At 38.4% G+C, this 27,543-nt stretch overlaps 2 protein-coding genes across 2 annotated transcripts; both read right to left on the bottom strand.

Moving 5' to 3' along the window:
- Window positions 1–5,473: 5,473 nt before the first annotated feature.
- LOC143855489 (gibberellin 20 oxidase 1-D-like) lies at window positions 5,474–7,544 on the bottom strand. Its single transcript, XM_077365607.1, has 3 exons — window positions 6,804–7,544; window positions 6,401–6,722; window positions 5,474–5,973 (listed from the first exon to the last, which is right to left on the bottom strand). Exons 1-3 carry the CDS (start codon window positions 7,283–7,285, stop codon window positions 5,647–5,649), a joined length of 1,131 nt encoding a protein of 376 aa, XP_077221722.1. The 5' UTR covers window positions 7,286–7,544; the 3' UTR covers window positions 5,474–5,646.
- A 6,046-nt stretch (window positions 7,545–13,590) lies between these two features.
- On the bottom strand, window positions 13,591–14,268 carry LOC143855421 (secreted RxLR effector protein 161-like). The gene has a single exon (XM_077365538.1). It carries the CDS (start codon window positions 14,266–14,268, stop codon window positions 13,591–13,593), a length of 678 nt encoding a protein of 225 aa, XP_077221653.1.
- Between the last annotated feature and the right edge of the window lie 13,275 nt (window positions 14,269–27,543).

Raw genomic sequence — 27,543 nt, 5'->3', positions numbered from 1 at the left:
TTGCTTTATAGAAAAAGCTAGGATTTGCAAAGAATAGGTAGTTTCCTGTGTGAGGAGTCTCACATTAGCTAGTTTCTTATTTATCTTCCTTATCTTTCATTCATTTTAGTTTCCGAATCAACTTGAATTCTAATTGTGATTACTTGCAAACTAAGGCATTCTATTTTACATAAGGTCGATCTTTCAAGACTCTTCTAGAAGCTTTCAGAAAATAACATATATATGAAAGATTCCCGTCCAAAAAGGACTGCCCAATGTTGGAGCTCATTTTTGACCTACTTAGGGGCAGAATCAAGAAAAGTCGTCAATTAGAAAGTTGTAGATCTCTTCGAGCCGTTCGAAACAAGTAGTAAACTAGAAAGAGTTATGGCCATTATAACTCTTCCTTCTTTTCATTCTTTTTTTTTCAAAACATATCAAATATGACATCACCATCCCACCTCATCCATGTTAGGCGCCCAACTAAGTAGGCCACCCATGTGGGGCGCCCACTTATGTGGCCAACCCACATGGGAGGGTCCACTTGGGCCCCTTCCTATGTGGGGTTTGTCCAATGGGCCTTCTAACGTGGGTTTTAGGTTTTTTTCATAAAAATTTAATAAAATTCTTTTAAATTTAATATTTTATGAATAGACCTAACCCATGTGACCTTTATGGTGCACCCCTAACATATGGTTGAGCCATCTCTCTTCGGAAAAATAAATTTCTGGACCAAAACGCTCTTATTTGACTAATACGCACCCGAAAAAGGACCAAAGTGCATTAAAATTAAGTTGTCCTTTAAAGGAGGAGTTAAACATAGAAAGTCTTCGTGGTCAAACTTTAAAAATAGAAACTTTTTAAGATGGCTCCGTTTGATGGGTGATATTAAATATGATTACTTAGGATTCCCTGCAAATAGGGGTGTAAACGAGCCGAGCCAAGCTTGGCCAGGCTCGGCTCGGCTCGGCTCGTTAAGCTCAAAAGCTTGGTTCGGTTCGGTCAGGCTCGGCCAGGCTAGCGAGCGGCTCGCGAGCCTTATCGAGCTTGGGTTATATTAAGTTCACACCCCTCACACCCCTCATCTTCCCTGGACAGCCCTATCTAGTGTAATTTGACTACTCTTTTTACACTACGGGGCGTGGTCCAAGTAACAAATGGGGTTCCAAAAAAGAAGTGACATATTTTGCCTCCCCATTTCACTCCCTGGACAACCCTTTTAGTGTATATATTAATATATAATATATATATTTATTTAAATATATTAAATTCTTAACGAGCCTTAACGAGCCGAGCCTGGCCTAGCCCAGGCTCAGCTCGTTAAGGATTCGAGCCGAGCTCGAGTCGAGCTTTTTCCGAGCTGAGCTCGAACGAGCTTCCGAGCCCGAGCCAAAATTGACACCCTTACCTGAAAGTGCCCAAAATGCCATCGTTTAACAAAATTTCTAATTCAAGTCAAACCCTTAAGAGTTTCTAAATATAGCAGGTTTTCAAAAACTCATGAAATCATCTAAGACTCCTTAGACACACTTTAAAGGTCAAGTGAAATATATTGGAAATGACCAAATTACCCCCGAGATGCAAAATAGGTGAAAATAGGAAAAACCCAGAGAAATTCCAAAAAATGGCAGGTTTTTTCACTTGAGTGGAAACTTAAATTTTCATCTTCCGGAGACCATTGGAACACCCTAGAGACCTTTAGGATTGCGAATCAACTTTAAAACACATAAAATGAGATGAAATCTACCCTAAAATGCATGGATGCCTAATCTAATGCGGAATACGGACTCGAGACTTGACAAACCAACTAAGTCTTTCACTTTTTAAAGCGTAAAAAAATGGGGGTGTCTACACTTACACGAACTAGTTTCGTGGCATTGGATGCATTAAAAGGATATACACAATGTATATAGTGTATATGCACTATGGGATACATTAGGAATACCAAAATGGTTAAGTGTTAACCTAAGGTTATTTTAAGAATTATAGAAAAATATGGATGGAGCTTTTATCCCATTAGATGAGAGGAAATATGTTTATTTAACTAGAAAAATTAAATAAACTATTGTATGTTTAGCTTATAGACTTGTTTTACTAAAACAGTCATAACTTACTCATCTTTTGTCAAAAATTAATGTATAAGTACTCGTTTCGAAGGATTTTGAAAGATATACAACTTTGTAGTTTATGATTTTTCATAATTCGGCTACTTACTTGTCAAAATTTGACCTACAGGCTTATAGCGGGAATGTTGAAAAAAGAAATAATGTGTGAGATATTTTTTGGAATATTTTTTATGCAATAAAGCAACCCACGTTTTTACTTTGAAAAAACCTCAAGTTAGAGATTTCTAAAAGTCTAAGAGTTTCTAAAAACATCCCCACATTGTTTGGTTTCTATTTTGAAAAAGCCACCTAGCTTGTTTCCAAATTGGAGCTTCTAATTGTGACTAGTTTTCATATTTTGTGAGATTTCTCTAGAAGCTTTGGGTTGTGTATATGAAAATTGAGAATTCTATAAATACAAGACAAATGAATAGAGTTTAAAAGAGAGCTCTTCCATAATTCCAAGTATTGGAAATTGGTAGAGACATCCCAAAGTCTTTCTCTTCGTCTTCTTCTTCATCAATTCCATCAATTAGTTTTGTCTTTTCTAAGTTAAAGACAAACATCAAACAAAGCTCCATTGATCTAGATACATATTCCCACATTATAATCTGATTTAGATCTGGTTATAAAGTAAACAAAGAGTTGTTTACAAGATCTTTTGTGCAACGAAAGGAATCCATCGGTTCAACTTGCGGTTTCGCATCAATTAGATCGTTGGCGAATTTTTGAAGAGTAGATCACGCAGACGTTTTTCTTCTCATCAGCAAAATAAGGTATTTATATTTATGTTTATTAAATAACATTAAAATTAATTAGTCCCTAGGAATCCTGGGGTTAGAGCAAAATTTTTGTTCTATGCGGTTTATTCTTTCGCAATGTGTAGCGATTTTGCTCGGGGTTTTACAACCAATCTAACACCTTCAGATCTGGAATGGGATGTAGGATTGTTTGCTTCAGTACGGAGACGTTTAACTTCTCGAGTCAAATCGTTGATTTGTTATTGCATATGTTGCTGCTGCAAATTTTCAACAAGTGTGTGTACTTCATTCAAGGGAATAGTTCTACCACCTCGACGTCTAGCTTGTCTTGGAGGCATTGTCCTCTCCTCCAATGCTCTGATACCAAAATGATGCAAGCTTCTCCTAGGCTTCTTGGACTAAGGATAGGGAGAGTAACTGACACACACTCAAATACTCAACAACTCAAATACAAGAAAATAGATTTCCGCAAGCTCAATAAAATGAGCATATCTCCCTTGATATAGGTCGGAATGACTTGATCCACAAGCCAAAATTTCAAGGAATCAAAGATCTACAACTTTGGTGACAAAAGTTTTCTCAGATTGTCATCATAGGGTGCTCGACAAAATTACTTGAAGTAGATGAATTCGCATGTACAGAATTCTGGAAACAGAGTGAGATATGATAGAGGAAGATAACAACTTCAATCGCTACTCTTCAAGGTTGCCAAGGAAGGTGGGTAACATCAATTCTTCTAGATTGATGGATGCAGCTCTTCAAGGATGCAAATGAGAGGGAAAGTTCCTACTCTTCAAGGAAGGAGTGAAACTCTTCTAGGTTTTAATGATGAACTCTTCAAGGTTGAAAGGAAATGTTCTAAGCAATTTTTCATTAAATAATCAACTAAAAACTTCATTATAGATGTTTGTTGAACTTTTATAAAGAAAATACAGTAGAAAAATGTTCAAGCTAGCCCACTAAACTATTTTAGGGACTTACATACATTATTAATAGCTTAGGAACTCAAAACACATTGACTAGTCAAAGTCCTAAAACACAGTCTACCAAAATGGTATTAACTTTTCAACCATTCTACCAAATGAAGACCAAATATCCGTTACAAAGATAATTAATAAATCTACAATAGTTAACCATTTTCTCTAATTCGTCCATCTAGAAGTCCAAAAACGTGCTTCAAAACTGACTAGAATCATTATGACCGGAATTACAACTGGATCAGGCCCGAATTGGCGAGTCCATGATCTTGGGTTGGAGCTGGCCTTTATTCTTTGTGGATTCAAGTTGGACTTGGGCCTTGTGTTGGCTTGAATGCTGGTTGATCTTCTTAAAGATGTTGGATGGTCCAGCTTGTCTCTCACATGGATTGGAGCTGCATCACTTTTGGGAATTGTAACTGCTTTTGAGTGCTAACTAAATAATAAAAGATAAGGTGAGTTTTTGTCATTATAGAAATAGGGTAGTGCAAGTATTAGTTGCCTTTCAGAATTGCTTCTAAGTACACTACTACCATGAATGTACTTCCATTTTACACTCTTTGCTCACAGTAGTTTGAAAACATAATTCCGTTGGATCCCACTCAGCCCAACTTTCCACTTCATTCTCGAGATTTCTCAAGTCAAGTCCAACCCAGTCCCAAATTCGATCGTAATTGGCGCCCCAAGATCAGCACACGTGGATGAAAAATCTTGACTGTTGATCTGTAGGGCCCACCGCAATCAGAAAATCTGAACCCACGATCCTAAAAAGTGGGACTAGTATAAATTCATTGGATTTTCCACAAAAAGTATAGCTTAGGATCAATTCATTGGATTGGGATCATCCACACTACTTGGTGGTGGGAACCATTGTCTAATAAACGGAGACAGACGAGTCACATCAGAAAATCCGGTTTAGATATAACAATAATGCGAAACTGGCTAATTTTGCCACACAAAACATTAGAGAGTCCACCCATGGCTGGACTTTGTCCTATGCAATTTACTTTACCGCATATACGACAAACGAAAAAGGGTGGCAGTGCTTAATTTTGAGGGTGACAATACCATAGTGTGGTGTCGATATGTGACCTCGAGGAACCAAAAGAAACAAAAACAAATGTTTCCATGTGACGCGAGTGTTTGTATAGGAGGGTGGTTAAAAGGAGAGCCCAGTCATTGTCCTTAGTGGTGGCGGCTGTGGATGAAGCTCGTTCCCCTAAGAGCCTCACACATGATGGTATGTATATCAGATTGCACAATTTATATTTGTTTAAGATATCATCAGAAGAATGTCGTTGTATTTCAGGACAGACATTAGGACAAAACACCCAATATTCCACCTCACTCTCTCTCTAAAAGATATTCTAACATACATAGAAAAAGATGAAAATCAGAGAAGAATTTAAAGAAGAATCCTCCTTACCATTATTTTCCCATTAACTACAGCCCCAAATCGACAAAAACCAGCTAACCGACAAGATTGTATGCGCTTGTAATTCAGACCCACATTAGAGAGAGAGGTAGAAGTTGATGCGGTACGCGTGTACCATTTTTCCCTAAGAACTAATTCATTGGCTTTTTTTTTTATTACTCTATCTGACTCAATTCTCAATTGTTTCAGGTATTTGAATAATTTGAAAAACCCAAGTGATCAAAATATAACTCTCATTTCTATTTATGCTGATATATTTCTTGAACAGATAATATTTCAATTGCTTTTCTTTTCTTATTATTTGAAAGTCCATGATGAACAAACGGCTACTATTTTTTTCTTCTGGACCCAGCTGATGAGAGAACTGGCCTTGTTTTTTGTATGAATATTTACCCAAGTTTGAGACCAATGTCGTTTTCGATGGCTGAACGAGGAGGATTGATTGGGACATTGTTGGGCATTTCATTCAAAAGCCATTTGGAGAATACGTCGAGGGTCTTCATGTCTGCTCTGTAATGCTTCTGAGTGAACTCGAGCAAACTCGACCACGTGAAGTCTGGGTATTTCCTTGGATGCTCTTCGTCGATCAACTCGTTCGGTGGACTCACCAACTTATTCTTGTCTGGACACAGAAAGAAAGCAAGGGACTTCCTAGGCTTCACGCTGTTCACCACTGCCCTGTGAAGACAACTCTTGTACCTCCCATTAGATAAAGCCTGAAAAAAAGCCCACAAAAATTCCAATCATTTCTTGCTGAAACTTTAAAAAATATGTATCTGGAAAGGAAAATTTGTGAAACAATCAATCACCGAACAAGCTAAAGCTGTCAGAGTTAGTGTTATTTAATCATTTCTGCTTCAACACTCCCAAAAGTATTGTCCCTTTTGTTTAGTTTTGCATACTTATGTTCTCTTTTTTGGTTTGTCGTACATGTGGATTTTTAATATCAAAGAGTTGCTGGGTTTTGAATCAGTTATTTCCCCAGAGCAGTAGCTCTAAAGCCAGGCGAAACAACCAATCACTTTGAAAGCTTAAGCTGTTAGAGTAGGTGTTATTTATTTATATTTCAAAAAATGGTATATATATATATATATATATATATATATATATATATATTTATTGTTATAAAAAAATAGCACTTACCATGAAAGTGTCACCGATGTTGACCACAAAAGCCTCCGGTTGGGGCCGGATCGAATGCCAGTTACCATCCACAAAAACTTGCAACCCATTGACAAGATCTTGATGAAGAATGGTTAGGGATGTTGGGTCACAGTGAGGCCCAGTTCCGAGAGTAAGATCAGGCTTCTGACAAGGTGGGTAATAGTTGAGCCTCATTATGGAATCATTTCCCTCAAAAAAATCCCTGAAATACGTTTTCTCCACTCCAAGGCTTAAACCCAAGAGCTCCATAATCTTCAGAGAAAGTCGACTCATCTCCTCGCAGTACCTTTGATACACCTCACTACAAGTAAAAAGAAACAAATTAGAATGATTTCTATCAATATTTTTTATTCATCTTTTTTGGTTTCACACTTTCACTTACCCTGCTTGTTTGAAACCATCCCCCATTGTAATGGAGAAATAGTCCTTAACTCCATTGGAAAAATGTGGAGAAGATGAGTAAGGAAAAGAGAGAGTCTCCTTCCAAGGGAGTTTGGAAGAGAATCTTCCAGTAAAGCTACTCGCATATCCAGAGCTTTCCCCAGGCTTTCTCTGAACTCTCTGTTTTTCAGAAAGTGGCATTGTGAAGAAAGCATCCAGATGATTGTGGACATCAGAAATGAGTTGAGAATCTATTTGGTGATTGATCACTTGAAAGAAACCATGCTTTTCACATGCCTCTCCAATAAACCTTGCAGTTTCTGAAGCCGAAACAGGGTCTCCAGAAAGAAACCCACTAAGATCAATTACAGGAACCAACAACTCTTTTTCATCTAGACCAGCCTTCTCTTCCTCGGGCCAAATGAACTGGGTAGGTATGTTGAACTCAGTACGAAGGAGGGACGAGTCAAAAACAAGTGCCATGTTAGGAAACTCTTCTCTAGGAAAAGAAGTAGAAGAGAAGAGGAAGATAGAGAGGAGGAGAATGAATAAGTTGAAGGGTGAGAATGAAGAAAAGCCAAGGCCGTCCCTTGGGGAAGTCGCTGAACAAAAATTGGAATCTTACCCATGCGTCATGAGTAACCCTAAAAATGGAAAAGAATTAATGCCACATATCTAATTTTAATCTTTGCCTGTCTTTGTAACGTATGATTCTTTTTCTCGTCAGAGGATACGCGCAATGCATGCGGTGGGTAGTAGATATCTGTATATGACAGCCAGAAAACGAAGAGGAAAGCTAATGTACATTTAAAGGTCAAATAGAACAAAAAAAGGAAAGTGATATTTACTTTTCTTTTATCACATGGGACACCCAGCGTCAGTGTACGTGGCTATCAAACCCAGTGCATACTTCTGACGTCAAGTACATGAGCACTCCTTCAGTCATTGATACACTGGCGCTGGGTGTCTCTGGTGATCAAAAGGGGCCTAGAAAATACTTAGAAAGGGCAAAAAGAGCAAAAAAGCGAGGAGTAAAAAGTGCGGGCACTATACAGGACTCCCCCACGTATGAAACGTAAAATGGTACACAGGAAGTGTAGAAAAAATTATGTGCAAACTACTTGTTTGCCATGTTTGCCATAGAGTTGAGTTCGAATCCCGGGCTTACCCCATGCATGTGGTTTACGGATGATTGAGTGCATCTGTAGAGAATATTCCTGACCTAAATGGGGCAGGGATACCCTATGTCATAAAAAAAATTACTATTTGTAAATACACGAATTATTCCCTTTCAAAATATTCGTTCCCCTCTAAAAATGAAGGGCGTTTTTGTCCTTGAGAATTAGACTAAAATTAAGGTTTCTCAAAGAAAGCCTATAAATACCCGTTTTCTACAACCCTAAGAGAAGATTTTCATGTGGGAAGAGAAGATAACCACGCTTTGGGGATCGGAGAGTGAAAATCAAGGTAAGAATTATATTCTTTATCGATTTATGTTTTAGAAACCCTAGATCAATGACCTTATGATTTTAAAAGAAGAAAGTAAATGTTTTGATTTCATTTAAGATGTGTTTGTAGGACTGATCTTTGATTCCTAAGGGCTCGCTTTGTTTCAAAACCGTAACAAACCTAAGATTAGATTGTTTGGATTTTAGGAAATTTTGTCTTTACGGGTTTAACCTAAACGTTCAGATTAAATCATGATAAATAGATTTTGATCTTTGGAGTATTAAATTAGATTAGATGACTTCCTCTCGTCGATACGAATCCAACGGATCCGACCTCGCACGAATCGGAGCTAAAATGAGAAAGTTATGGTCTGTTGAAATTAAAAAAAAATCGAGTAAAATCTGGAATTTGTTGCGGAAAACCCAGCCCGCGACTTCGGACATCCGATGAATAGTGTTCGGAAGTCTGAATGAATAGTGTCAGACTTCCGAATGAACTGTGTCGGACTTCTGAATACACTAGGTCAAGTGATTTTTCAGGAATGTTTTCAATAGACAACCCAACTTCAGAAAATCGTAACTTCTTTGTTTATTGTCCGTTTTTGGCGATCTTCTACTCTACGAACATGCCGAAAATGCGTACTTTCTATTAAAAATAGTTTCAAAGATTTTTGGATACTTTTTAATGATTTTAATTCTAAAATACTAAAAAGAACCCTAGGAAGGTTTATCGATTCTTTTCCGATGGGGCACCAAAAGGGGTCTTGTGTCAGTTGGAGGATATACACACACACACAGACATATATATATAAGCCCAATGGTTCCCACCTTGGCATTCCCATCTTATTTTGATGATTCCAATACACAAGTGATTTAAGATCACTAATGTGTTTGAATGTCTAAGTTGTAGATCATATTGGTGTTAAGACAAGATTGCTTGGATTGAGGCCAAGAAGCTCTCATTGAACCACATTCAGAAGGCTAAAGACATCGAAGATCCAAGACAATTGAAGACTTCAAGAATCTATTGAAGATCGAAGTCTATAGAATGTATAAGATCCAATCTTAGTATTAGATTTTAAGAGGTATAAATAATGTAATCTAACACACCCTAAAAATTTATGTGATTGTCTTTGTGGTGTTCCAATAATGTGGAACCCTCATAACAATCCCAACTTGGTGTAAAGTTGGAAGCCCAAGAAACAGAATTGAAAAATCTGCTGATAGGCTTCTCGGGGCTCCGAGATTTGGTCCAGTAGAAAATTTTCAACTTCTGTTTGTTTTTCCGGAACTCCGAGATTTTTTCTCGGAACTCCGAGACCACTATAACGGGAAGAAAAATAGCCGTTGGTAACTTTGCCAGATTTACGACAATGCCACCAAACGGTCATTTTTGGGTTTTTATATATATATGGGTATTCCCACCTTCCCAATGATCAATCCTAACACTCTTAAACTCTACTTGAATATCCCAAGAGTGAATCAAAGCTTATTTATGTCTCTCATCCTCTAAGATTAGGATTTGGATTATAGGCTCAATTTGTACATCTTATTCAAAGTTGTAAACCCTTGTGAGGGATTTTTTACTTCTTTCTTTCTTATTCAAAGATTGTATTTGGGCGAGTGCGAAGGGACGCGGAGCCATCCCTAGAGGGCTAGTGCGAAGAGACGCAGAGCCATCCCAAGAGCGAGTGCGAGGAGACGCGGAGCTTTCTCCGGTTCGTGGCAAGTCTTGCGAGGCGGAGCCGAACCAAATTGTAATTGGGTTGATTCCTCGCCATTAAAGGAATCCTTAGTGAAGCCATCAACGGGTTTGGTTGGTGGAGTGGAGTAGGCCTCGCGTTTTGAGGACCGAACCACTTTAAATCTCGGGTGCACTCTCTCTTATCTTTTGCTCTACATTTGCATTGCACTTAGGATTTAACTTGGGTGCTTAGTATTCATTCCTTGATCCATTGATCTACAAAATTAGGTTAGAGATTTTCAAAAGATTAAAACTTGTTAGGAACCTAAATTTTTGTCTCCTCATTTGTTGCCATATTGGGACCACCCTTGGATTTTCAATATGTATATATGAAAATAGACTAGGCAACCTAAGAGGGGGGGTGAATTAGGTTTAACAAAAACTTAGTTACTTTAAAAACCCTTGTTAAAGATAATTTTTCTTTTAAAGCTTTCTAGCAAGTACTAGTAAGAGATGAAGGTTTAAGATATTACCAATGAAGTCACAAGATGATAGAATACGAGAGAGTAGAAAGCACACCAAAAGAACACAAAGATTTATAGTGGTTCGATCTACTCAAAAGACCTACTCCACTCTTCTTGAGGTTGAATTCAAGGATTTCCACTATCCGAAGACCACACAACGCTCGGCTTCGAGGCTCTTTACAAGTATCGAGCCTTTAAATTCATCGAGTCTCTAAACTCACGAGTCTTTAAACTCACCGAGTCTTTAAACTCAACAAGGGTCACTACCCTTCTCTTCAATTGGCAAGTACAAATGTAATAGCATAGTAATCACTCTTGCTTCACTCAAACATGTAAATCCTAAAGATTCTCTATTGGAAGATGAAATGTAATGGCACTAGAGAATTTTAAATGAAGGCAAATCTCACATTTAATTGAAAAATAGGGTTGGTGAGAGTTGAAAACCTTGAAGGAAGGTAGCTAGGGTTTTTGAATGCGAGAGAAGTGCTTTTTAGGATTTCCAAAGATTGATTTTATACCAAGGAACGCAAACCCTAATTTTTTATATTCAAACGTGTCACAGACGAAGTGCCGGACGTCCGCCGGAACTAGCCGTTTTAAATTCTAGACGCGCGCCAAAGTCCGTTCACGGACGTCCGCCATATCCCGGACGACTGCAATTTTTTCAATTAAAAAAACTCATGTTCAGACGGACGTCCACCATAATTCCGGACGACCACATTCTTCTCGGTTATTTTACTTCAAATTTAGAAGTTCAGACGGACGTCCGCCAACTTCCCGGATGACCGTATTTTCCTCGGTTAATTTTTACGGTGCAGACGGACGTCCGCCAAAGGCCCGGACAACCATAATTCCTCTGTATACTTAGAAACTTCTAAGTCCATTTTAAAACTTCCTAAGTGCCAAAAACACAATGTAACAAGAGAGAGCATAAAATCTAAGCTTCATGAGTAGCAGATTCTCTTCTGGGTTTCTTGGATCTTCAATCTTCCTTTTCTTGGCTTCATCTGACCTTCAAGACGTGTGCAATGCTATTCCATAGGTCGATTGTAATGTCCACAATGTCTTGTTTGCCTTCAGTGTATCAACCTGTTCATCTCATATGCAGACCCCTTTGACATACTCAATCAACTAGCCAACTAGATATCTTCTCCCCCTTTGACATAAGCAAAAAGGGACACAACTAATGCAATCATGGCATACTGAAGAACAATAATCACTCAACTAGAAGAATAGGCTTTCAAATAATAGTTCATTCATACCATTCAAGAGAAACAATTATATAATGTCCAAGCCATAACATAACATAATACCCATAAAAGCATGTGAGCTATGGCATCAAACCATCCAAGCCATAGCAAGCAAAATAAGGAGCTAGAAAGCCCCTGAAGGAGTATCAAGTGCAGGGCAAGAAGGATAAAAAATAGTTTGTGAAACCTGAATAACACATGCCAAAGAGATAACAATATAAAACTAAACTGCAGGCATGCAAATGATGCAATAGGACCTGGAGTCCTAGTCCTCTGGTGGTGGTGGAGCGGTACCAAAACGTTCCTGGAGCGTGGTGAAATCCTCATGAATGTGCGATACATCAATTGACAGATTCGTGAGAGAGCCGGAAAGGGTAGTGAGGGATCCAGAGAGAGTATCATATTGCGCCTTATTCTCCAGTCAAAATTGCTCCACAGAGTGCTGGAGCCTATCATAGTTATGAACGAAATAACCCTGGAGACCACGGTAGAGGATGTCAAAGTCACGTGCCGTGCCAGTGACGGTAGGAGGAGCGAGACCACCAGTATATGGGAATGAATGTGGAGATACTGGATCAACGGTAGGAGCATCGTCCTCAGCCTCGTCAGCACTAACTTCAGAGACATCGGAATCAACATGCGCAGGAGGGTTTTCTAGGAATCGAGGAATGCGTATCCATTGAAGAGTGGTCTGATCAATGTCCAATGTGGCAGGAGAAGATTTCACATTCTCGAGAGGGATGTCAAGAAATTGAAACAAACGGTTTAGGAGCAGACCATAAGGAAGGTGAGTGTGTGCCTTTGTAGGGACCTTTGCCATATGCCGAAAAATGACATAGGCGAGACTGACAGGGGTATTGGTAAGGAGAGCAAAATGTGAGAAACGCCTCGAGAGGGCGCACCTCATCCTTACACCCGGTCCGAGGGGTGATATTACAGTAAATAATCAGGTGATAGATACGGGCAGTCTCATTATGGTCGTGGGTCTTGACTTGAGTGGATGAATCATATTTTTTGCAAATAACATAGCACACGGTGAGAGATGGAATATCGGTAGAATAAATGTCGTCATTGGGCCAAAAATAAACATGAGCTCCATCATTGGAAAGTTCAAAGATGTTGGCAAACTCATCTAGGGTAAGGGTTACCTTTTTATGACGAACTTTAGTGGTGAGGGTTTTGTTTTCAATTGAGACTTGAAGATTAGTATAAAATTCATGAACGAGAGAGGGATATACACACCATGGACCTCCGTAGGTGAGAATGCCTTCCCATCCGAGAGTGGTGAAGTCGCTGACGAGAGTAAATCGTGTGTAGGATTCCGTGTCGACTCCACGCCCGCTAAGAATCTTCCTCTTTGGTATTTGTTGAATCATAAGTTCCGAGTATGTTTAAGGAGGGGGCGGAGGAGGAGAAGGAGAACGATCACGAGTTCATTTCCCTTTGTTACTTCCTTGTGAAGAACCTTCATCTTGAACGGTGAGTGATTTCGGCATCGTGCAACAAAAATGAGGCACGAAGAAGAAAAATACAACGAAAATGACGGAGAGGTGCACGCCGGACGAAGGAATGTAGCCGGAGGGAGCAAGTTGCTGGAGGAATCGGTGCCAGAGGAAGGGAAACTCCGACGGAGTAAAAATGAGAAAGGAGAAGAGAAAAGATAAAAAGATAAGAATGAAAAGTGAAAATGGGTTTTTAATCCACTCGTCCGCTGGGCGCGCCTTGTCCTGGACGTTCGTCCGCCCAGAAAATGCAGACTTAATGATTTGAGCCATTTTGGTTAAATTTTGAGCCAAAAATTGAACTTTTTGAATAGAAAGAAGTATATATGCACATAATGATCACACATAATAGCCAAGGGTACTTGCTACCCACACACATTTTAAAGATAACTATCAAATTCCAATATTTGAGACATACTCCAAATGTTCAAACCACTACGGATATCACAAAAAGGGTCTTCATTTAGAGGTTTTGTGAAAATATCTGCTAGTTGATCATTTGTGTGAATGTATTCAATTGATATGTCTCCTTTTTTAGAGTGATCTCTCAGAAAATAATGTCTAATCTCAATGTGTTTAGCTCGTGAATATTGAATTGGATTTTTTGTGAGATTAATAGCATTAGTGTTATCACAATGAATAGGTACACATTTGAGGTTCAAACCATAATCCAAGAATGTGTTTTTCATCCAAAGAATTTGTGCACAATACGATCCATCCGCAATATACTCTGCGTCAGTAGTAGATAGAGCAACAGAGTTTTGTTTCTTGCTAAACCAGGAGACTAGTGGTCTCCCAAGAAACTGACATGTTCCACTTGTGCTTTTCCTATCTACTCGACAACCGGCAAAGTCAGCATCGGAGTATCCCTCTAGATCAAATGAATCAGATTTTTCATACCAATGACCAAATGAGGGAGTTCCTCTCAAATACTTGAAAATTCTTTTGACTGCAAACAAATGGGACTCTCTTGGCTCCGATTGAAGTTGTGCACACAAGCAAACATTAAACATAATGTCAGGTCTACTAGCAGTCAGATACAAGAAGCTACCAATCATACCTCTATGTTTTTTTTTGGTCAACCTTAGAACTACTATCTTCCTTAGATAGTTTTGAAGATGTGCTCATGGGAGTGGGTTTCACAGGAGATGTATCCATGCTAAATATTTTCAAAAGTTCATATGTATACTTTTCTTGGTTAATGAAAATACCATTATTCAATTGATGTATTTGAAGACCAAGAAAGAATTTAAGCACACCCATCATGCTCATTTCAATTTCATTTTCCATGCATTGGGAAAACTCATCACACATGCTTTCATTTGTTGCACCAAAGATAGTATCATCAACATAAATTTGTGCAATCAACATATCATCATTTTTTCTTTTGATAAAAGGAGTCTTATCGACTTTTCCAGTTTCAAAACCTTTGTTTAACAAAAAGGATGCCAATCTTTCATACCAAGCTCTAGGAGCTTGCTTTAAACCATATAATGCTTTATCCAATTTGTAAACATGATCAGGGTACTTAAAGTTTTCAAAACTAGGAGGTTGTTCAACATACACTTCTTCCATTATATAACCATTCAAAAATGAACTTTCAACATCCATTTGATAAATTTTGAATCCTTTATGACGTGCAAATGCAAGGAACATTCTTATAGCTTCTAGTCTAGCAACCGGGGCAAAGGTTTCATCATAATCGATGCCCTCTTCTTGGTTGTAGCCTTGAGCAACAAGTCTTGCTGTGTTCCTTGAGATATTTCCATGTTCATCAAGTTTATTTCTATACACCCACCTAGTGCCAATGATGGATTGATTGTTAGGCCTAGGAACCAACTTTCAAACCCTGTTTCTTTCGAATTGGTTGAGTTCCTCTTGCATTGCAATCATCCAAAATTCATCTTTTTCGGCCTCGGTGATGCTTTTAGGTTCAATGTGAGATACAAAAGCAAATTCTCCACAAATAGTTCTTTATTATGCTCTAGTTTTGATTCCTTGAGAGGATCACCTAATATCTGTGAATTCAGGTGATTTTTCGTATTTCTTTTTCCTTTGTTAGACAAGGTTTCTTCTTCATCTTCTTCTTCCTCAATTAATTCTTCATTTTCAAGATTAACTTCTTATAGTTTCTTTGTTATGTCATTAGTTTCATTGTTCTCTAGAGATTTATGATGGTTTTCTTCTTCATCATTATTAATTGTTGAATTAGGGTCTTGACATTCATCAAATTTTACATGAATAGCTTCTTCAACAATCAAGGTTCTTTTGTTGTAAACTCTATATACTTTACTTCGGTTAGAATATCCAAGAAAAATTCCATCATTCGACTTTGGATCGAATTTGTGAAGATTGTCCTTAATGTTTTGAGTATAGCATTTACAACCAAAAACTTTGAAGTGGCTTATGTTAAGTTTTCTCCCTTTCCAAAGCTCATATGGAGTCTTAAGAGTTTTTGGTCTTATGAGGACTCTGTTAATAACATAGCATACCGTGTTAACGGCTTCGGCCCAAAAGTTTCTAGGTGTGCTATAATCATTTAACATAGTTCTTGCCATCTCTTGAAGAACTCTATTTTTCCTCTCCACTACACCATTTTGTTGAGGAGTTCAAGGTGTAGAGAAATTATGACCAATTCCATATTTAGAGCAATAGTTTTCAAAATCAATGTTTTCAAACTCGGTTCCATGGTCACTTCTTATAAATTTTCATTTTGAACCTTATTGCACAATTTAAAAAATATTTGAAAAGTTTCATCTTTACTACTAAAAAACATAACCCATGTATATCTAGAGAAATCATCAACAACAACATACACATATCTTTTCTCACCGATGCTACAAGTTTTCATAGGACCGAATAGATCCATATGAAGAAGTTGTAGGGGTCTAGTGGTAGACATGACACTTTTAGGTTTAAAATAGTCTTTGGCTTGTTTTCTTTTTTTAAAAGCTCTACAAACATGATCATTTGAGAACTTGAGCTTAGGCACACTATTGATTGTTTCTTTATTGCAAAGTTTAGAAAATAATTCCATATGTGCATGTCCTAATCTTCTAAGCCAAGTCCATGAGTTATTATCAATAGAAGAGAGACATTTGACATTTTGTGTTGTGAGTTCTTCTAATGCAAGAGTGTAAACATTATCATTTCTTGTGGCAATGAAACTAACTATGTTACTGTGTGTGCCTTTGACAATGCATTTATCATTTCTAAATGTGACCTCATTGTCAACATCACAAAGTTGACTAATGCTAAGAAAATTCATAGCTAAACCATCAACAAGCAAAACATTGGATATAGTAATGTCTTTAAAAGTAATTGTACCTTCACCGATGATCTTTCCTTTCTTGTCGTCACCGAAGGTGACCTTACCTTGATTCCCCATGGTGATGGATGAAAACTTGGATGGGTCTCCGGTCATGTGTCTCGAGCACCCGCTATCCAAGTACCATTTGTTAGTGGTGATACTTCCTTTCACACAAATCTACAATGACAAAGTTCATATTCTATACTTAGGTATCCAAGTTCTCTTAGGTCCTTCCATGTTAGTATCATACAACTCATCTTATCTTACCCACACATACTTCACATTTATTTGCTTTCTTACTCTACAAGTATAGTTATGGTGTCCAACTTTTCCACAATAATGACACGTAGGAACAAAAGAATCAGACTTTATATTTGACTTAAAGTTTCTCGTTTGTTTATACGGTTGGACAAACATGTTCTTGTAAGATTCTTTCTTTTGAAATGGTTGGTAACCCAAATCGGCCATTCCATTGGAAAGGTTCTTCTCAAGAATTTCATCAAGCTTAGATTTTCCACATGAGAACTTTAAATGGAGCTTATCGTTATCATGTTTCAATTTTTTATTTTCAAGATAGAGTTTTTCAATGTCTTCATATATCTTTTCATTTTCTTCTATCAATTCCTTATTTTTCAAAACAAGATTGTCAATCCTTTGATTCAAAGAGTTATTTTCATAGGCGAGAAGATCACGTTCCCTTGTTAAAATTCTGAACTCTTTTGTAATTTTCTCGAGTGCAAATTCTCGATTTTTGAAACTTCAAGAACAAGGCCTTCTTGAAACTTTTCACAAGCCTCAAAGAGTTCATCATATGTAAATGGTTTGTCAATATCATTTTCATTTTCAATTGATTCATTTTTGGAATTAAGGGGTTCGATATATACCTCTTCCTCATGGGATTCAAGTGCCATGAAGCATACATTAGGCTCTTCTTCTTTGCTTAAGTCGCTTGCGGATGAGTAACTAAGGCCGTCCCAAGTTGCACCGAAGTTCTTGTTCTTTTCCTTCTTTTTCTTTCTTGAATTGTCCTCTTATTTGTTTAGAGAGCAATTTGGTCGAATGTGACCGACTTTCTTGCACTTGTAGCACCTTGGAGGATCATCTTTTTTGCATCTCTTTCTCTCCATGTTGGCTTATCTTTGTTGAATCCTCCTTTCTTTCTCCTTGAACAGTGACGAAACTTCTTTGTGAGAAGAGCTAAACCTTCTCCTAGGTTTTGAATTTTTTCTCCTTCACTCTCGCTTTCACTATTCGCATTGGCCTTGAAGGCGACACCCTTCTTCTTTGAGTCGTCCTTGTGGCCTTGTTAATCCACTCTCTTTTTCATCTTCATCTCGTGGGTAATAAGAGACCCAACGAGTTCTTCCAAGAGGATGGTGTGAAGATTCTTTGCTTCTTCAATAGCGGTAATTTTTGGATCCTAAGAAGCGGGAAGAGATCTAAGTAGCTTGTTCACAATTTCTTCATTTCTGTAGATTTTACCTAATCCTTCCAATTCATTGACAATGTTAGTGAAGCGGCTATACATTTCTGAAATAGATTTATCATTTTTCATTTTAAAAGCTTCAAAATCACTAACAAGAAGATTTGTCTTTGTCTTTTTAACTTGAGTGGTTCCCTTGTGAGTAATTTCGAGGGTGGTCCAAATTTCTTGGCCGTCTTGCATTTGAAGACTCGATTAAATTCCTCGGGAGATAATGCACAAAAAAATGTGTTTACTCCTTCAGCCTTTAACGTGGCTCTCTTCTTTTGAGCGGCCGACCACTCACTTCTATCAGTTGTGGGATGAATATATCCATCTTCAATTAGTTCCCACATCTCAGAGTCATGTGATTGAAGAAAGAAAGTCATTCTAGTTTTCCAATAACCATAGCTTGTACCATTAAAAAAAAGTGGTCTAGAAACGGATTGTCCTTCGACATTTCCTTGAGGGGTTGCCATGATCTTTTGCTCTTTTAAGATTTTGAGAAATCAAAATTCTATGTTAAGAGTCCAAGCTCTGATACCAAGTGAAAATAAACTAGGCAACCTAAGAGGGGGGGTGAATTAGGTTTAACAAAGGCTTGGTTACTTTAAAAACCCTTGTTAAAGATAATTGTTCTTTTAAAGCTTTCTAGCAAGTACTAGTAAGAGATGAAGGTTTAAGATATTACTAATGAAGTCACAAGATGATAGAATACGAGAGAGTAGAAAGCACACCAAAAGAACACCAAGATTTATAGTGGTTCGGTCTACTCAAAAGACCTACTCCACTCTTCTTGAGGTCGAATTCAAGGATTTCCACTATCCGAAGACCACACAACGCCCGGCTTCAAGGCTCCTTACAAGTATCAAGTCTTTAAACTCACCGAGTCTTTAAACTCAACAAGGGTCACTACCCTTCTCTGACAATGGAAGAAAGAAAGTAAATGCTTTCAAGCCTCTTCAATAGGCAAGTATAAATGTAATAGCACAATAATCACTCTTGCTTCACCCAAACATGTAAACCATAAAGAGTCTCTGTTGGAAGATGAAATGTAATGGCACTAGAGAATATTAAATGAAGGCAAATCTCTCATTTAATGGAAAACTAGGGTTGGTGTGAGTTGAAAACCTTGAAGGAAGGTAGCTAGGGTTTTTGAATGCGAGAGAAGTATTTTTTCGGGTTTCCAAAGATTGATTTATACCAAGGAACACAAACCCTAATTTTTTATATTCAAATGCGTCGCGGACGAATTGCCAGACGTCCGCTGAAACTAGCCGTTTTAAATTCCAAACGTGCGCCAAAGTCCGTTCACGGACTTCTGCCATATCCCGGACGGCCGCAATTTTCTCAGTTAAAACAACTCATGTTCAGACAGACGTCCGCCATAATTCCGGACGACCGCATTCTTCTTGGTTATTTTACTTGAAATTCAAAAGTCCAGACAGACGTCCGCCAACTTCCCGGACGACCGTAATTCCTCTATATACTTAAGTATTCATTTCTTCGAGGAAATTCATTACGGACTTGGGTCTATTAGAGAGAGTGTGATTCCTAGAAGCTTCTAAGTCCATTTTAAAACTCCCTAAGTGCCAAAAAACACAATCAACCAAGAGAGAGCATAAAATCTAAGCTTCATGAGTAACAGCTTCTCTTCTGGGTTTCTTGGATCTTCAATCTTCCTTTTCTTGGCTTCATCTGACCTTCAAGACGTGTGCAATGCTATTACATAGATCGATTGTAATGTCCATGATGTCTTGCTTGCCTTCAGTGTATCAACCTGTTCATCTCATATGAAGATGTAGACACCCCATTTTGACCGAACCCTAAACCGTTTGATTTGAATGATTTTCCTTTAAATAATGGAATTAGTGTCCCAAATTACTTCCTAGAGTAGGTTAGGATCTCAAGTAGGTCCCTCGAGAATTTTGTAGAAATCAGTCACGGAGGGAAGTAGATAGTGTAGTGTAACATAGTGTAGGAATAAGGGGGTGATTTATCCCGTTAGGTGTGTGTGCTAGCATCAAAACAAGAAGGTAAAGGTGAATGATTGAATCCATGGTAACCCTTGGGCTTACAGTTCTGCATAGGTCTTTATTGCATGTTTACTGAAGCCGGTACTAAGACAACTTGTTTCGATTTATTTATGGGTTGAGGACAGTGATTCAATCATGTTTAAGGTCAGGAGTGTAATAACACATCATAGGAATGCTGTTACTATTGGACTTTTGCTTTAACTGGAAATTAGTTGTTTGGTTAATTACAAAAGCTAGGTTTTATTTTTTTCTCGACCCATACATCAGCATGTTTTTTCATTTCAAATCAAAATAGGGAGACAAATATTAATGCCTGTAAGTAAGTAGTACTCCCTCAAAAGGGCAGCTTGAATAAGATTTTTAATAAGTCATGTGAGTTAATGTTTCAATGAGATTGTGATGTAACATTAGGCATGTACTTGGTTTGACATATACATGGTTCAAGTCTTTTATAGATTTCCCAATTCGAAATATCTCAATGCATTCTAGTGGATCTGTTTTGTTTGGATTTTATCGTTCAATAGTCTTATTTCCTAGTTTATTTATCCGAGTTTTGTTCACATGGAATATAGCTCAGATATCTTTGCTCCTATATTAGCTTGTATATTATTTTTTAGGATATATTTCATCCATTCACTACATCTTAAACTTCCAGCTTGTACTTCATCACCAAAGTTCATATTTATCATTTCTATTTCATAACAATATCAGTGATATAAATTCTCTGTCTCAAGTTCATATTATGTTGTGATAATCTGTTTAAGATTTTCATGTTCAAAGTAATAAAAGGTATAAAATATATGTATAATTGAAAATCAAGCGTGTTTTCAAATATTTTAAAGGGACTTGTTTAGTCCTTATAGTTTTTTTTAGAGATCGGCCAAGCTTTTTAGATTAGTTCTCTTCTTCCATCATTGCTAGGGCGATGAAGGCATTAGCCCAAGCCCATTATTGGAGGAAATTACTAGGTCAGGGTAGTACCGTCTTTCCTTTTCTTCCCTCTTCTTTAGATAGAGAGTGTGTGGTCCTGTAGACACCCCATTTTGACCGGACCCAAGTTCGTGTTATTTGTTCGAGACCTCGTCAAATCAGTAAGTTGGGGTCCCAAATTGAACCCTGAAGTAGCTTAGGTCTCCCGTAAGGCCCCTGTAAGGTTCCGGCAAAATCTGCCAAGAATGGACAAATGGGATGAGCCTCGAGAGCATCGTAGTATAAGTGAATAGGGGGGTTGAATTAATCGAGGTAGGGGTTGTCCGCGAGAGAAGGAGGCGATTATATCATGTTTGTATAAAAAAAAGGGGTTGAATCGGCCTATTCGAAGCCGAGCCAAGTTCGCGCGCTCTACAAATTTTGTGCGCCCATCACAGTGAGTAGTGCTAATATCAGTAACCAATTTTTGATATAAAAGTCCAAATGAAGAGATCAAAGGGGATTTTTTTTTTCATTTTTTTTTCGTCTGAGGGGAAAAAAAGAGAGAAAATCTCATATCTGGATCTGAGATTTTCGAAAATTAGAGAGGGTTTTTCTTCATTTTTCGTTGAGAAAAAGCGGAGGGAGGGAGAGAAATAGCAGAGAGGAGAAAAATCTCCTCCATTACCTACCTCCGACTACCCTCCTCTCCGGCTCCATCTACCATCGGAGCTCCGGCCAAATCCGCGCCATCATCCTCTTCTACTTCACCATCTTCTTCTTCTTCTTCTTCTTTTCTTCCAACCGCCACCCCATCTTCTCCGGTGGGTTTGCCGGAATCCGGCAAGGTCATCACAGCAACCACTATCCCCTCCCACAAAACCCATTTCATTTCCCTCAAACCCATTTCATTTTCTCTTCAAAAACCCTTATTCAACCTCCCATTTCCGGCCTAACCCCATCTCTCTGCCAAAACTCCATTAAATCCCGCCCACTCCAAACCCTCTTCCACCTCCATCTTCCATTTCCCATCTCCATTTCTACTGAACCCGATCCTACCCCATCAACTCCTCCGGCCGGCCACCAAAACCCCCATTTTCGAAATACTAGAGGTGGATTTTCATTCTCGCTAGAAAAATCGCAGAGAGAAAGAGAGAGGTAGGAAGAAAGGAAGGAGGTTTGCAGAGCATAAGGGGGGGATTTTGCAACCATCACCTCCATCTTCTCCGGTGTGTCACCGGAACTCCGGATTCCCAAGCTCCATTTCCGCCCATTTCATTTACCCCAAACCCATTTCATTTTTCTTCCCTAAGCCACCATCCCACCTCCCTTTCCCTCATTTTCTTAATCCCACCATTTCTACCTCAAACCAATTTTGCTTAACCCCAAACCATCTTCATTTACCCCCACCATCGTCTCCACCATTTTCTCAGACCCCTCAATCGGCCACTCCTCCATTCATCTAAAACCCATCTCGAAACCGTATTTCCCTCATTAGATTTGGTGATTCTCATTAGTAGATGCGATTTCCGGGCAGCCGCCATCAATTTTCCGGCCATTTTCTCCTCCGCTGACGAACCTTGTGAATTCCAGCAAGTTGGCCGGCGCTCCCCGCCGAATCATCATTCGAAGAAGAAGGGTGCCATTTCAAGTTTCGGAGAAGAGTTTCTACATCATCCTGCGAGGGACCGAAGAGCCAATTTCTTAAGAAGAGAAAGTCATATAGATGGTAAGCTCTGATCTATTATGTTTGTCTAATTGTTTTCCATGGTTTGATGTTCGTTTCTTGGGTTGATTCATTCATATCTTCTTTGCTCAATGGGATGATTTGCCAAGCTCTTCCTTGGTTCCCCTGTTGCTATGCATTTAGGCATAAGACGAGCATACCTTCATATAACTGCTAACTAGAAAACTGGTTTGAGGATCCTACTTCGTATCTGTGTTTAATCCATGATCTTTTCCATCATTGGATCACATTTAAACTCAAAACTGTTATGAAATCTGCTCAATTCTACTTCAGCATATTTGATGGACTCCATTAGCAGTTGATTGGTCTAACCTCGTTTTTATCAAAATCTAATTGATCTCTGACTTGAATTCTTAGAATCTCTATATATGCAGTCAGAAATATATGATTGATTGTCTGACTTTGGGTAGTTTGTTTCATGAAGCTTGTTTAGTTGTGATGATAACATTTAATCTGTAGGGTTGCCTTGTGGATGTCATTTGGGTCAAATTCATTCCAATTAGTTCGAGAATTTAAAGCACTGTTGGGATCATTTAGAAAGTTGATTTTTGTGAAGTCATTTTTGGTAATAATTAGAGGTGTTGCAGTTCTTTGTGTTTGCATTGGAATGGTCTAAATTTTCTTTGAGGCATATTGTGTCTAATTTCGTAAATTCTGATATGAGGAATCCAAGAGTGCAGGTGTCATCTTTTATCTGTCCTGATTTCTTTTTGTATAGGCGTGCTTCAGGACTCATTAACGTTGCATGTAGATTACACTATCTCTGTCAACTCTTGGGTAGGAATTGAGTGAGAACTCTGCTGTTTTGGGTAGGGGCTCTGTAAACACTAAATGGTGAGGTGGGCTCGTGGCATTTGTTAGATGGATTTATATTTTTTTAAGGGTTCATTGACCTTGATATTGATTTAAACCTATATGTCATTGACATCCTTTTCTTCTTTCTTTTTTTTTGTCATAGCAACCCCCCTTCCTGTTAAAGTTTACTCGTAGAAATTGTAATGAATATGGTAGCAGTTCGATGTCTAAAAGCATGTTTCAGTTTAGCTATCATTTTGTGTGCGCTTAATCCAAAGCATGTGTCAGCATAGATATGTCCTTGTTTTCACAAATATGTTCAGTTCAAGCGTGCTTTAGTTTAAGTATGTCTTGGTATAATGCAAATATTTTCAGCATATGTGAGTTCAAATTGTGTGCGATGTGTGGGATGTTGGTAGCAACTGAAGAGTTCTATAGGTTTTACTCTTAGGCTTTTTTTTTATGGCGATGAAGGTGCTAACCTGAACCTATTCTTAGGGGACTTGCTCAGTCCTAATAGAGCTTCCCCTCTTTTATTTAGAGACTTCTCTAGTCTTTTAGATACCATTAGATGATGGTTCTTGCTATTCATTGCTAGGGCGATGATAGGGATACTTTGAGCCCTCCTTTGTATATAGGAGACTTGCCCAGTCTTATCAGAATCCTTGTTTACTTCATTTGTGTCTCAGAGACAAGCCTTGTCTCATATAGAGAGTTATCTGGACCCCCATTAGGAGACACCCTCGGTCTCATTAAGGTGATTCTCCTTCGGAGACATGCCTTGTCGTTTTAGAATCTATCCCTTAGGAGCTCTTTTTTAGTTTTATAGAAAATTAACCCATAGGAGACACACAATGTCTCATTAGAATTTAGTTGCATCTTTGAGGAGACAAGCTCTGTCTCACTAGAAAGTCGTACCTTCTTAGGGGGACAGGCTTTGTCTCGATAGTGAGTTTCTCTTTTAGGAGGCTTATTCAACTTCATGTTGAAGGTCCCCCTTCTTTTGGAGCGAGTCTTTGACTCGTTCATCATTTTAGTAGTTTTATTTGAAAGTCTTTGATTCATTTGTCTTCTTTAGTGGTTTTTTTTAGAGTCTTTGACTCATTCGTCCTTCGGATGGTATTATTAGAGAGTCTTCGACTCATTCGTCCTTTTAGTAGTTTTATTAAAGTCTTTGACTCACTTGTTTTTCTTAGCAATGTTATTAGAGAGTCCTTGACTCATTTGTCCTTTTAGGAGCAGTAGTGTTGTTAGAGAGTCTTTGACTCAGTTGTCTTTAGGTGGTTATTAGAGAGTCTCTGACTCATTTGTCCTTAGTAGGGAGTCTTTGACTCGGTTATCTTGCTTAGCAGTATTATCGGAAAGTCTTTGACTCATTCATCTTTTCGTGGTGTTATTAAAGAGTCCCTGACTCATTTGCACCCCTCTTTAGTGTTATTAGTTAGGAGTTTCTCCTTTAGAGTTGTCCTTATTCCACTTTGATTAGAGACTAACTCAGTCTTATTAGAGCTTTGCTTGTTTGAGATCTTAGATTCGTTTTCTCTGTTCTTGGGACACTTCTTTACGTGTTGCGGTTCGTCTCTTTGAGATGCTTGTTGTTTGTTCGAGGTTTCCCCTTTTGATTTAGGGCTTTGCCGTAGTTTGTGGTTATGCTTGCGTGTTCCCTTGAAGGGTGAAAGCATTTAAAAATCCAAAAGCATTTGAATATTTTAAAATCCAAAAACATCATAAATTCGAAACTCAAAAACATTTGAAAACTTTAAAAATGTCAAAAACATTGAAAAACTTTAAAAATGTCAAAAAACATTTGAAAAATATTAAAAACCTTAAATCTTTTGGATTGTTAGGTTTTAATTAGGAGAGTTCGTTTCAAACTACGTTGGCTTGATCATCTTTTCACGAGGTACGTAGTGCAGCTTGGGATTCTTATCCCAGGTCCAGCCAAACCTTTGTAAATAAATCATTTAACCCTTTTAAAAATACCAAAAACCTTCTAAAACATTGTTTTCGAAAAAATTCTTCCTCTAGAGTTAGGACTTTGTCTTAGATAGAGAGTTTTAGAGATATGGTCTTGTCTTTGATTTGTTGTCTGTTTGTTGTGTGCTTGTTTTAGAGTTAGGGGTTTGTCCTAGAGTTATAGGAGCGCCTCTGTCCGGTCAGTTGGCGATTCACATCGCCGACTGATGACTAGGTCTAGAATGCGCTAGTGATCCCATTGTTTTCCTTAGGAAATACAGCCTAGTTACACATAGGTTGTAGGAACCACCTGCATTAGCTTAGGGCTAACCTGCATTTAGTTAGGGCATATAGGGTGTCCTAAAATCTACAATTCACTGGAATTTAAATAATTGTATAAGAAACTTTAATAACTAGTCCGGTCTTTTAGATCGAGTCTAGGATAGAGGTCTAGGTGTCTTAGGCATCCTAGCTTAGAATAGGCGTGAAGAACTACGTTGCCTTGATTCTCGTGGAGGCGGGGGTACGTTGGCTTCTTTGGATGAATAGCAGACCATCCGAGGACTCGGGCTAATCATTTAGAGTCTTAGGATTTGTTGTGTAGTTATTGTATTTCTTTTGATGAGCTTTCTTACTTTCTTGTACTGATCCTATACCTTTAGCTATAGCTTGCATGTTTTTGCACATCAGAACTTAGACACCCTTTAGGCATGTCACTCATAACTTAGCTATGCTTAGGTGACACATCTTTCATTTTATTTTATGTGTGCTTATTATCTTTATCCTCAGGAAATGCATGCTTAGGTAGACGACTTCTGAGGATTGTTCCCATTTCGCATGATTTTTACCCAAACTTCTTCGGAATTAATAAAATGGCATAGGAGACCAAGTGCTTGCACTCGGATGAATTGGGGGTGCTCTCAGACCTTCTCCATTCGTAACCAGGCACGAACCCATATATATTTCTGGTTATCTATTGCACAGAGGATTTGATTTTAGGGTTCCATGGTATATCCATGGATGGCGACTCTGAGTTTATTTTAGGTATGTCTCGGTTTCGAACCTTGGTTCCGGATCAAGATATATCTCTTTTTTTTTATATCGCCACTCGTGCTATGCTATGAGGGTGGAATCCATTTCGAGAGTTCCTTAGCAGAGCTCTCCATTCACACGTGGATGATCCAGAGGGTGTTAGGGACTCGTTCCCTCACCGCCGTCTCTCCAGGATCGGGGTTCACAGGTCCTTAGAGTTTTTAGTTCTTTAGATACCCTTAAACCTTTAGTTCCCATTCATTGCATAGGCGATGAAGGTGTTAACCCAAGCCCATCCTTAGGGGACTTGCTCGGTCCTAGTAGCACTCCCTTCTTTTAGTTAGTAGACTTCCAAGTCTTTTAGATACCCTTAGACATTAGATTACCTCTGTCATTGCAATGGGCAATGAAAGAGTCATCTACAGCCCTAATAGGAGACATATTTGGTCTTGTGAGGCAGTTCTCCTTTGGAGACAAGCCTTGTTGTTTAGAGCTTACCCCTTAGGAAGTATACCTTAGTTTTAGTAGAGAGTTTACTTATAGGAGGCATGCCTTGCCTTGTTTATAAAACCCCCCTCTAAGTTGTACCCCCTTTAAATTAGAAGACTAACTTAGTCTGTTATTTGCCTATAGGGCAATGATAGGGATACTTGGAGCCCACCTTCGTGAGTAGGAGACTTGCTCAATCTCGCTAGCACCCATGTTTATCTCATCTTCTTCTAGGAAGCAGTCTTTGATTTATTTGTCGTTATTAGAAAGTCTTTGACTTATTTACCCTTTGGAAATGTTATTAGAGAGTCTTTGACTCATTTCCCCTTTGGCAGCGTTATTAGAGAGTCTTTGACTCATTTACCCTTTGCTAGCGTTATTAGAGAGTCTATGACTCCTTTCCCCTTTGGTAGCGTTATTAGTCTTCGACTTATTTGCCCTTATTTTGATAGTGTTATTAGAGGTCTTTGACTTATTTGCACCCCCCTCTTATAGAGTGTTAGTCATACTTCAACTTACTTGTACCCCTTTTAGTGTCGCTTATTTAGGAGTCTAATTCATAGACTATTAGTTTGTCTTCTAGCTTAAGAGTTTGTC

Source organism: Tasmannia lanceolata, unplaced genomic scaffold (genome assembly GCF_043159265.1).
Source record: "Tasmannia lanceolata isolate RefF3 unplaced genomic scaffold, GAP_Taslan_0.1 ptg000021l, whole genome shotgun sequence".
NCBI lineage: Eukaryota > Viridiplantae > Streptophyta > Magnoliopsida > Canellales > Winteraceae > Tasmannia > Tasmannia lanceolata.
This window is presented reverse-complemented; position numbering and strand designations above follow the sequence as displayed.